Below are 12,505 nucleotides of genomic sequence, written 5' to 3' on the forward strand. Positions count from 1 at the left end.
TTAAGTTAAACATTAATGAACAGTGATGATAGATAGGTAGATGCAAATGCCAGTATTTACAGGTGAGGGCTTCAAGAAATGTCTGACTTTTAGAGAAATTAACAAGCAAAACTAAGATGACAAGCAGAGACACAACATGGTGGAAATTGGAAGAACAAACTTAAGACCTTAACAAGAAAACTAAGAGCAACACTTGGATGCTATATCTTCTCTGCACTGCAACACTATCTATTCATTTCTTCCCTTTCTTTATCTTCGATTAGCCGATTCATAACAACGGGTCCAGTGGCTACAATAGTCTGAACAGCAATGACCACATTCTGGGCATGACCTCTTCTAGTGAGAGCCTAAACAATGGCAGCAGGACCAAGATGCAGCGAGAGGAAGAGGAAGTGAGCGGCAAAACCAGACCTGTGAGTAAACCCAAATACTTACAGTCTGTTAAAATGTGTTCCAGCCCAGGCGGTCCTGCTTGCGGCAACAGGAAATATTAGGTGGTTTATTTTATACACAATAACTTTGGCCTGATTCCTGAAAAGCAGGATCCTTCCATTTCAGCCTTAACGTGAAAAGTATTTATATTTATTGAAATGAATTGAGCCACGTTGAATTTTTTAGAATAAATCATCTTAATAAAACTACTACCAACTTATTTGAGATCAGATACAACAGAATGTCAATGTGTTTAACAAAATTTATTGTATACTGACTCTTAAGTCTTGTCTCTGTCTCACAGCGAACTTTTCAGGAAATCTGTAAGGGAATACATCTTCAGAAGAGCCAGGAGCAGCAGACAACCAAACCAGACAACAAGAAAGCCAGTAGCAGTAAGTCCAACTGATAAATACCTGCACATCTGTGTGTGTTTGTGTGAAACAGATGTGGTGAGAAAGAAAATGCGTCTTTTTGAGACTTGTTCTGTTGTTGGGAAAATGTCATATTTGTTGTTAAATTGACGCCATCCTTTGCTCGTCCACTAACTCCCGGCCTCTCCTCAGTAGAGTCTGCACAGAAGAGCCCAGCAGTGGTGCGGCCCAAAGACTCGGCAGCTCCTCTCAACCTGAAGGAGACCGGGGCGACGGTGGAGGAGAGTAGGACTTCTTCCCAGGACGAGATGGCATTCAATGATCAAACTGTCTACTCCTACCAGCAGATCAGCTGTCTGGACAGTGTTATCAGGTACGAATATAAGGATCCACATGATGTCATTGAATGATAACCACATTCCATGCTGTGGTATCAGCATAATATCAATGTATTCATATTTTGTGTTTGGCATGTTGGAGTAAGTAGCAAGTGGTTTCACCTCTTGTCTGTTATCCCTGCAGATAATTAATTGATAGAAAAAGAAACTCATCAGTGTGTTGTTGTGATTCCCATAGGTACTTGGAGAACTGTAATGTTCCCATCACCATGAAGAGGAAGTGCCAATCTTCCAGTAACACTACATCCTCTAACTCGGATGAAAAAGGATCCGACAGCATGCAGGTGTCTGAAGGTATGTTTCATCACTTCATTTCCTTCTATTAAAGGGTAACTTAATATCATCTCATCATACAAAGCTATGGCCCTCTAAGGCCTTCAAAGTCTTCCCTTTAAACTTCTCTCTCAGACTGAGTTCCACGTCAGTATCTCTTGTTCTCTGTTCTCTTTGGCAGAACCAGCCTTGTTGAAGGATCATTCTGGTCTCTCCGCTTTGGATGATCAAGACAAAAAGTCCAGTGACACAACCACAGCAGTAGTGGGCAATTCACTGCCCCTACCTGTACCTAACAAACCAGAAAGTGTGGTGTCCATAACCAGCCAGTGTAGCTACAGTAGCACAATAGTGCACGTAGGGGACAAGAAACCTCAACCAGAGTCAGGTACAGTGCTGTGAAAAAGTTTTCCTCCAACCTTATTTCCTCTATTGTTGCATATTTGTCACACAAAGGTTTCAGGTCAAAATGTACTATTATACAAAAGGAACCTTAGTAACTGTCTCACAGCACAGCACTGTAAATGCAACTGAACACCTTTTGTGTGTACATGCTTTATTCTCTGTGTCTTTTTATGTGTGTGTATACATGTGTGGTGTTTTTCAGTGGATGTTTGGCAACTTGTATCTCAAACACAGAAAAAGTTGACTCTCCCCACAATATAAAATAACTGCAATGGTGGTAATAAGAATTTTTTTTTTTGTCTGATCTAAATATCCACAATGTGCGATACGTCGGTGGCAGCTCTGGTTCTCATTTCATCAGTTTGTAGAATTTCTCCATTGCAACAATTATGTGTTAGAGTTGCAATCCGTAACATTCGGCTCGTTCAAACAGTGATGAGGATCATGTTAATAAGCAGTGAAAGTTTTATCAACCGGCCAGGTTAAGATCAGTGCAGAAATACAATATTAATTGCAGTCATGATGAATGAGTTGACATTGTCAAACAAACAGACCCAACATTAATACTTTCCATAGACGCTATAATACTCATTGTAGCCAGCGAGTGAGCACAACTCCAGCACAAATCAAAAAACCCATGATGGAGTGAACATGTGTTTGGGACATATTAAGTAAATAGTAATTATGCAGTTTTTAACTCTGCAGTTGTCTTGTTATTTGACCACTGGCTTAGAAAGAGGGTTCCCACTTTTATTGTTTTTTAAAGACAAGTCCATTATACTGTATGCAACAACGCAAGCCACTGTAATGTTTGATCAACATTGCTTTTGTTGTTGTCACTGCAAATGCTTAACAGTTGTACATAAAACTCCACTTTTTATTTCTTTGTTGTATGTTAAAACTGTTTCCCCACTGTCATCCGTACAGAGATCATAGAGGACATCTCAGGTGCAGGAGAGACTGCAGAATCCAGCAAGAACTCTGGAGTTCCTCCTTCTGCTGTTTCACCTCCCAGTCAGGAGAGGGAGTCCTACAAGAAACTGGGGTTGACCAAGCAGGTTTTGGCAGCCCATACGCAGAAGGAGGAGCAGGCCTTTCTGTACCGCTTCAAAGAGCTTCGCGGACTCAAAACCCTCAAAGCAAACTGCTCTCAGTACCTGGAGCGCCAGAGAGAACAGATCACCAGCGATGGTACCACTGCCCACCACACTGACACATCATATCAGAATCCTTTTTACGGATAAGTCTGGTTTATTACAATTTAGGTCTTGTTTTCATAGTTTTGGCAATCATATTATTGGTAACTGTAACATTGCACTCACTAATTCTGATGGGGCAGGAGACAGGAGATGTCAGATCATTATACAGGTTTCAGACAAACCCAAGGTCAGTCAAACTTATTTAGAAGAGAAAGCACAGCAGACAGTTGTATGTCAGTTGTAAACATTTCTGACACTTGTAAACACAGTTTGACTGCTTGTGTTTCTGCCCCATTGAACTTTGTTGTAGCAATGTCGCTTTGTTCTTGGATCTCAACAATTACTTTGTTGGACAGTGTTATCATAACCAATAGAAATGATGCCCAGAAATAAGACAAAAGTTTTTAAATAAACTGGAATTATTCTCATACTCTGTTTATTAACTCATACTCTTACTGGCAAACTCAAACGTTTTCAACAATAATCACTTTTATCAAATTCCCAAATCACTCACCAAATTCTGTTTTATCTTCTGGCCCCATAGCTGTACCTGCTGCTCGCTCCGCCAAGCCAGGTGGACCGAGTGTGGAACCCACCACACGCCGGGGTGTACGGAATAAGAAGACCAAGTCAAAGCGAGCAAAGCAGATCGAGTCATCAGACAGCACAGCGTCCCATCATAGACAACAGCAGCTGCGGCCTCCTCTTCGGAACCACGGACTTAACCCGACCTCTTGGTCTCCCTCTGACACCTCACAGTCCACTTTTCCCATGGCCTACCCCGCCATGATGCCAGGCTACCCCCTCCAGGTTTACCCTAGAGCCAATTCCATTGATCCCCACACAGATGTGACTCTACAAGGCTTTGTGAACAACCAGGGCACCCAGGCCCCTCCCTGCCCGCCACCCATCCATCCTGCTCCTTACACCGCCCCCATGGTCACTCCTATTGTGGCTCTAGTGCTGCCCAACTACATGTACCCTCAAATGGCCCCCGGGCCTCCACCACCACAGCCGGTGTACCACGCAGAGACTGGTGGCTTCCCCACCCAAACGCAGCCTTTTTGTCAGGCTGCCTTTCCAGTCCAGGGTGCCTTCACAGCTGCACCTGCTTTCAGTATTCAGACCCAGTTTAACTCCCAGAATCCCTTTGGTCCTCAAGCAGGCTACATGACCCCGTCATTCTACTTCCCTCCATCCTCGGAAACTCCAAAGGCCACCATGGAGGGCCAGTCTCGCTCCTCTACACCACAGTCTGGAGGAGGTGAAGGCCAGGCGTCCCCTCCGCTGTTCCAGTCTCGCTGCAGCTCGCCTCTGAACCTGCTGGAGCTGGAGCTGTCTGTGGACAGGCAGGACATTACTGTGCTCTCCTCTGGAGGACCAGGGAACAGTACAGCTGAAAGGGAGAAAGGAGCAAGTGGCAACCAGGCCAAAGAGAGGGAGCTGAAACAGGTAACCAAGGAAACAAACCCCGTCTTCTTTGCTGTCTTCTTTCCTTTTCTTTCTCTTTCCTTTTCCACCCCAAGTCTCCCAATGCCTGTGACTGATAGCCGTATTCTTCACTCTGTAACCTTCTTACGGTAAATTGTCAGGATTTTATGTCAATGCCTCGCTGAACTTAATCATTGTGGGGTGTTTGAACTCCTGTAGGTAGGCTGTGGCATGTTCCCCCGAGACATTCATTCATATGTCGCTCAGCCTTTTGGGATTTAATGCCATCGTCACAGTTATTCCTCCAGATTATTCACATTATTAAAAGTGCAGCAGTTTCTTACTATTGTAATGCTATGCCATGTGTAAAGTCAAGTCAGTCTAGACTCCTCACAATGAAATGTGGCCCAGGGTGTTAACACATGATGTTATTATCCCTTACACCCTTTAGCCATCTCTCAGTCTCCTTTGTACACCTGGACCCTTGTATTACGAGGGCACGCCCTGTGTCTGTGAGCGTTTGTCTTGGGATAAAGTGTGCTCTAGGCTGAGGGCTTGCAGCAAAGAGGTAGGCGAATCATCTGAAAACCTCCACACTTCTCCAATCCCATTACTCCCGCAATTCCATATGTCAATTACAACTGTAACAGTTTTTCTTTTTTCCTTTTCATGACTTACAATTGATTGATCTTACACTGTTCTTGTCTACCCAGTAAAACATTTTGCCAGGACTGACATTGATTTTATGAACGCATGAGACTGAGAAACTTTAAAAAGACATAATCTGACCAGGAAAACAAATGATGGATTGAGTTACTGAAAAATGTTATTGTACACATGTAAGACCTCTAAGCCTTGAACAATACCACTAATATTAGCAGTAGAACTGAGTTGTAGCATCAAAAGAAAAACGTGGGAACATGTTATCGTTTTATCTTAGTTGTATTCTACTGATAAGTGCAGCAAACGTCTATCTTCTGTTACACATGAATGCAGTGAATGTTGTTTCCCAAACTGTTAAATTTACTGTACAAGATTCAATTTATATATGTAAAGATTTCCCTCCTTGAAAGGGATCAGTGTACGCAGGATAAAAACTCTCTGGTAACTTTGCTCAGCCTCACTGTGTAGGCAACATGGCCAATGATACTGCACTGGCCTCTATTACAAAGATGCAGCAGTAGTACAGTATGTTGATGTCAGGCTTCTCTTTAATGGTATCACTGATGTCTCTCTTGCAGACGAGCTCTCGTGGTGACGCTAACAGCGATGCAAACTCCTTGTCCAGCGACATGTTGGACATCATCCTGCATGAGGACTCCTGTTCAGGCACCGGCTCAGCCACCTCGGGGTCCATGGGCTCTCGGTCTAATGGCTGTGGAACGTCAGCCAGCGGGACATCTAACAGCGGGACATCAAAGAGCAGGACGTCCGCCAGCGGAACCTCAGCTAGTGGGACCTCAGCTAGTGGGACCTCCGGTAGTGGAACAGGTCTGGACTAAACTTTCAACATTTTATGGATAGTATGAGATAAAGTGAACTTCATACATTCTCAAGAGTAAATGAGCAATAAAAACTGAATAAAAGTTCACAAATCTACCAAATCTATGGTTCAGCACTTGTTGTAAAGCCTGCATTTATATTGATTAATGCTGAGGTTTTGCATTACCTTACAGGAAGCAACAACAGTAGTCAATACTTTGGCAGCGTGGACTCGTCCCAGAACAGCCAGAAGGTCAAAAGTCATTCAAGCGGCAGTGACGGGAACCCCATGGAGATGGAGCAGAGCGACCACTTCATCAAGTATGTACTACAGGACCCGATGTGACTGCTCATTGCCAACACAGATGACAAGGTCATGATGACCTATCAGGAGCACAAAGGCGTAGCCAGTGAGGAGTAGGATAGTCGCCCTGTGGACACTATCGTTTGATCAGATTAATATTTTATCAGCCTTCCGATTGTTATGGAAGTGTAAGGGTAAGCCTGCGTCCAGGCAGACTGTCCTCTGTTACTCATGAATAGACAGGTTGTCACTTCATCTGTGATACAGCAGCTCATTTGTGGACATTTAGAAATAACTTTACTTAGTGGGGGACTATAAAAAAGATTTTTTACAGGTAAACTTACCTCGCATTTCCTCAATTTTTTTAGAGTGTGCTGCCTCTTGACAGACAATGAAATTTCTTGGCAGCCAGCATGACACACAGAGGTCCAACTACACCAAAAAGTTCCACACTGAAACCTTTAAACAGCTTCATAATTTTCTGGGCAAAATCATCCATAAGTTATTAAAATCTAGAGCCCTGACCATGTCGTAAGACAAAAGAGCTTTACAATATACAACCCAAAATATAAGTTGAAGACAAATAGTGAAGGAGAGCGCCGTGCATCCAGTGTGTACTTCTGCAGTTTATAGGATTAAAAAAAAAAAAGCGACTCGTTAGGATGCAGTTTTTAAGCGTAACATAGGCCAGTTGATTCCTAATTCAAGGACAGGAGTTCTCCTTCAAACAGGAGTCTAACATTCAATTGCTGTTTTTAGCAACTGTGCTGCTGGAGGCTGATGTATTGACCAGAACAGTTCAATTTTCATGCTTGCAAATGTGTTGTTGATACATGTTATTGTGCATTCTGTGCTGGAAGGGATGTGCCCCTCTTGGGATTTATTGCACAACAACTGATCCTCAACTCAACTCATCCTTTACAGTACTGTTGTCAGTTTTCTGCCCCCTGGCTGTGCACACGTATCTCAAAGTGGCGTCTTTAGGCTGCAGAAATGTAATGATAGTGCTAATTTTTTGTTCAGACTCGTAGTTCTTACTGTTTTGCAATTGCTCTCTTCAGGCAGAACCACTAAAATTAGTGATGAGCCCCATTTATTCAAAACATCTTAACTACTAATTCATAAAACTACTTTTTACTGCCTGTCCTGTGTGAACAACCAAAAAGGGTCTGTGGCTCCACAGCTTGTTTTTGTTTTGTTAAACTTGTTTTGTATTGTCTCACTTGTGCATGAGAGACAGCACTCAAGATTTTCTATTGTGGTCAACTTCTCTAAATCGAAACAAGAGTCAGTTTGCATTTAAGCTTGACGTAGCAGTGACAATGAACCAATTCAACCACTAGATGGCAGATAGACACTAACAGTTAGTAGATGAGAGGAGACAAACACTGAATGGGACAATCAATAGATGACTGTAGATTTTTGCTGGCATTGTAGAAAGTTTTTTTTTAAAAGTACCGTAAGACATTGCAAATGCTAGAAAATAACGACAAAAATCAACCAGATGTGACTGTTGGCTAGTTGCATTAGTATATTGAGTTTGTCTATGTTTGCTTGCGTCTGCAGTGACATCCAGAGAGTGCTCAGACAGGACAGAGAGAAGCTGCGGCTGATGCAGAAGGGCCAGCCGCGCTTCACAGAGGAACAGAAGAAGGAGCTGATTGAAGTCCACCCCTGGATTAAGAAGGGAGGTCTGCCCAAGGCGATAGACGTCAAGGTAGGAAGGAAAATCAAAGAGTTTATCGAACAATCGCTTGGTGTAGCTTTGAAATGGATTATGTGCAGCAGGAAAGATACTGATGTTCAATTTGAATGTCACCAGCTTTTCTTTGAGATACTGAAAATGTGATTTTTAGTTGTTTTATAGCTCAATTAAATGTTTAGGAAAGAGGCCTCCCATGTTTTTATGACTGACGTTTTTCCTTTATGATAGATTTGTCACATTATTAGTTGATATCAAACTTGTAAAGATATTTAAAGATGTTGTCTGTCATGGAAAAAGTCATACTAAGAAATAATAGATTTTTGTTTATATGTGGGTTGAGTCAAGTCTGTTATGTGAACTATATTTAGGGGATTTTTTTGTCTTGGTCATGAGATATTTCTTAAAAGAACATCAAAAGTTGTGAAAGTTGTACACCCAACCTATGCGTCTTTGTTTCCTTTACACGCTTATCTCTCCTCCTCTCACTTTAATGCCTGATTTGTGGTTTCCAGGTGTGCTCTTGCTGTGACAGTACATCAGAGGCAGCGGAGGCGGCGGCGGCAGTGGCTGTGGCAGCAGAGGACCAGCCGGACCTGGACATCGGTGACACAGACACAGGGGAGATCAGCTGCCAGAGGAGGTCCGGAGAGGAGCCCTCAGACGGTGTTGTCATCTCCTGCCAGGGCCCTTCTCCCGGCTCCAGCTCTTAGACACAACCAAGACTTTCAGAGTGACGTTCACTGCCCATCAGACTCTTGCTCTGAGCGACCACGACAATGAAGAGGGCCCTAATTTACACAGAGCATCGTACTGGCTCTTGGCTCTTCTTACAAAAATAATAACTGTCTCTGTCTTGCTGTTTTCATGAGTTTTACATGTTTACAAAAACTGTGGCTCAAACAGTCAAGACTTTTGTTGAATGTGAATATATGTAGTGGACATTAAATTACACTTTATTTTAATATATTACTTTAAAGCTGCACTGGGCAGCATTTTATTTTATTTTATTTTATTTTATTTTTTTGTGGTGCTTACTGGTGAGTGCCGACTTTCTGTGTTCATTCATTATTGTTTTTGTAGCACTTATCAATGTGCAGCACTTAGAGGAAGTGTGGTATGCACTGATTAGGAGATGCAGAGCCCAGCGAGGCAAATACAGTTTGTGCTGATACAACAGGCAGTTGTGTCGAGGTCAAACAAGCATTAACCAACTGGAGCAGTAACACGCCAGGAAGTGGCTCAGTGGTGTTCTAACTGTTGCGGTTTCTGATTGAATTCAGTATTTTGTGACGCGATTTCCTCAGCTACAACAACACTGTGCTACGTCAACATGCAGTGTTAACAGTTTTTTAAAGTTTCAGAAACTCCAGTCGTGCGTACCCATCAAGCTCTAAATGAACGCACAAGTGCACTTTGTGGGCTGCACTGGAAGAAAAGGAGAAATGAGAATGAGGTTCCTGCACTGTACATTCGCTCCATTTGCCCTAATTTATTTCTGGTTGTTGCAAAATGTTCTTTACATTATGTACATGAGAAAAAAAAAAGGAGACGTTGAGAACTTGGAAAAAAGGCTGGACAAGGGCTAAAGCTTTTCACTACCTCCATCCACACCAGCAGTGGAAGAAATACTCAGATCTTTTACTTGAATAGAAGCAGTAATACCACAATGTAAAAATACTCTGTTACAAGTAAAACTGCATTCTTAAGTAAAAGTATATCAGTATTATCAGCATATACTCACAGTATGAAAATGAAAGTACTCATTATGCATAAATGCACCTCAGTTTTTTTTTATTATGATATATGTTATTTATTGGATTATTATTGATCCATCAGCAGCTTTTTGTAGCTTCCAAGCTATTTTTTTCTTATATTAAATCATTTGAGCAGTTTAACCTGTAATAATGAATCATATTTTATAAGCTGATCATATGTTGTTTGACTATCAACTAAAGCTGTCAGATAAATGTGGAGTAAATCTAAAGTAGCATAAAATGTCAAGTACAAGTATGATAAAATTATACTTAAGTACGTAAATGTTCCAAGTTAGTTTCCACTACTGATGCTACAATGGAGGCAGTGAAAACATTTGAGTCTGCACTGAGAGGAGACAATCAGGTGCTACACATACTGTAAGCTACATTTACTCACCAGCCGGTCATCTCATATAATATCTGTAAATTTATGTAATTTAAAATTTAAATCCCTCCCTCGACCATTTTTTTCATCAGTTTCTTGCATTTTTTTCAGTATCAGCTGTGAAACTTCTACTGAAGTGTTCTTCAGATGCCTTTCACTTAAAAGAAACACTTTATTTAACACATTTCAGTGCTTGTGTGAATGTTTGTAACAGTCACTGACTCTGAGCATATATTTTTTCATACAATGTAAGAGTGTCTCTGTATAAACTGAACTGTTCGTGTGTTTTTAAGTTAAGACAGAAAATCCAGCTTAAAAGACAAGCAGGACCAAGATTACTATTTACTGTAAATAAATACTATTTGGAAAATGTGAGTTGTTTAATCAGGATTAGGATCAGTTCCTCTGCCATGATACGTTGTTGTTTATGGTGGGTGATAAATATAAAGTGCGGAGAATGTTGATGTTTTAAAAGTGTGTCACATGACACTTGAAATTGTCTGATGTTGCCCCTCATAAATATGGAAAAAGAGCATCCTGTGGAAGCGACTGAAGCTCATTACCGTTCAGAACAAACGTGTGGTCACTTCAGAAGTTACATTTTAGGGTTATTGCACGGGTATAAAGCAGCTCAGACAGATGTCAAGTGACTGTGTGGAGACTTTTCCTTCACTTTGAAGCTCTAAGATCTCGGCGACTTGAACATTTCCTGAATTTTGTCATTTGTCTTTCTGTTATCTGAACAGACACTGACAACAATGCACCTTTTTTATTATTATTATTATTATTTTCTTTCTTATTTTTAATGGAGATCAATCTGTTTATGTTTAATAAAAATGTTGCCTAATTTACACTGAAGTTGTCGTATTTTCTGCTTTGCGTCACACAGGGCTTGTTTACACTGTGGCAAGATGCGCATATTAGGTTAAATTGGACAAATACTCGCAACTGACCAATTAATGAACGATTAATGAGTGTAAACGACTTACTGTACTTAATACCTGTTTGCAGCAGATGCACGTTTGACAAATGGCAAGGATTGATAGAGTGATTTAGGCATGACATTGACAGAAATTGCCTTTTAAAGGGTTCAATTGGAAGAAATACGTATTAAAATCGATATATATTTTTGCTAAAGTGAATTAGTTGAACTACAGATGAGAGAAAAACTAGTAAAATGTTCTGTTTTCTCTTTTTAGAGTCTGTAGGGTGACTTAAAATCAACCAGGATATAATAGCAGCTACTATAAATTGAATTTTATATGGTAAAAATATTCCTAATGTTAAAAAACAAGTTATGTATACTTCTCCATCCCGGAGTCATGACATTCACATTCACCTTAATGCAAATGTCTGTCTGTCCCTCAATCCAGACAGATCCTGCAGAGCACGGCTCAGGAGGCCTGATCAAAGCGAACCCCCTTCCTCCTCCTCCTCCTCCTCCTCCTCCTCACTGTTCACACCTTCGTACTTCTTTCCAAGTTGAGGATGAGGTGCGAAATTTTACAAACTGCCCTCCTGCAGCGGCCGTTTGCACCTCTCTGAGGATCCGCAAATCCGGTCTAGTCGGTCGACCACGCAGACACTGTTTTCAAGTTCATCATTATGGATTAAACCCTTTATTTCTTCCTTATTTGTCATTCTGTTGTGGTTGAAAGAGTTAAAAGGGGATAGTACGTTTGTGTCATTTTAATCTTCAGATGGTGGAAAAAGTAATCAGATTATAGCTCAGTGAAAGTACCACCAAGAATTATCAGTATTAAACATACAAGTACTCATTAGCTGATGTAGAATTGCCCTTTTCAAAGCTTTCATATATTATAATAGATTATATGTCATTTTACTGTTTGTATTAATGCATTAACATGTATGTATTTTAATAGTAACTGGTAGGCAACTAACTAGCTGTGAGATAAATGTAATGAAAAGTACATTTCTTCTGAATGTAATAGAAAAACTCAAATACTTCAAAACTGTACTTAAATCGGCTACAGTAAGGAAACGCACTGAAAATATGTGATACTATGCGGGAGAGATACTCCAATACTACAATACAAATACAAAATACTACAATACTCCAATAAATAATCCCAGACTCACTGTATTAATCTTTTTTTGTGTGTCATTTCACTACTAATCCCTCTAAATAAGACTGTTTTGAGACTGTGGACAGTGTAAGAAATGACACTTTGACAGTGGACATCACAGGATCACCAGAGGAGGCATCTGATTAGAAGAGATTAGAGGATTGCTCAGGATGGCTGCCTTTTCTTATGCATTTGTAGTAACAGGAGCTGATGGTGCAGAGGCAGAACAGTGTCTGTGGCTCCCACCAGGACTTCAGAGGTCATGTCTGAGGATGC

The 12,505-nt window shown here is 41.1% G+C and overlaps 1 protein-coding gene across 4 annotated transcripts in view; it reads left to right on the forward strand.

Moving 5' to 3' along the window:
- per2 (period circadian clock 2) overlaps positions 1–10,993 on the forward strand; it is a 34,418-nt gene extending 23,425 nt beyond the window's left edge. The window contains exons 13-24 of one of the 4 annotated variants that reach the window (XM_067605876.1): positions 264–413; positions 737–827; positions 999–1,179; positions 1,383–1,498; positions 1,659–1,865; positions 2,810–3,073; positions 3,626–4,533; positions 4,964–5,080; positions 5,754–6,003; positions 6,189–6,315; positions 7,865–8,015; positions 8,516–10,993. In XM_067605876.1, the coding sequence (XP_067461977.1) occupies positions 264–413; positions 737–827; positions 999–1,179; positions 1,383–1,498; positions 1,659–1,865; positions 2,810–3,073; positions 3,626–4,533; positions 4,964–5,080; positions 5,754–6,003; positions 6,189–6,315; positions 7,865–8,015; positions 8,516–8,713 (2,760 nt within the window). In that variant the 3' untranslated portion in view covers positions 8,714–10,993. The remainder of the gene's footprint in view (positions 1–263; positions 414–736; positions 828–998; positions 1,180–1,382; positions 1,499–1,658; positions 1,866–2,809; positions 3,074–3,625; positions 4,534–4,963; positions 5,081–5,753; positions 6,004–6,188; positions 6,316–7,864; positions 8,016–8,515) is intronic. The other 3 variants (XM_067605877.1, XM_067605879.1, XM_067605878.1) reach the window with 3 other exon arrangements.
- Positions 10,994–12,505: the final 1,512 nt, after the last annotated feature.

Source organism: Thunnus thynnus, chromosome 12, assembly GCF_963924715.1.
Source record: "Thunnus thynnus chromosome 12, fThuThy2.1, whole genome shotgun sequence".
NCBI classification, from domain to species: domain Eukaryota; kingdom Metazoa; phylum Chordata; class Actinopteri; order Scombriformes; family Scombridae; genus Thunnus; species Thunnus thynnus.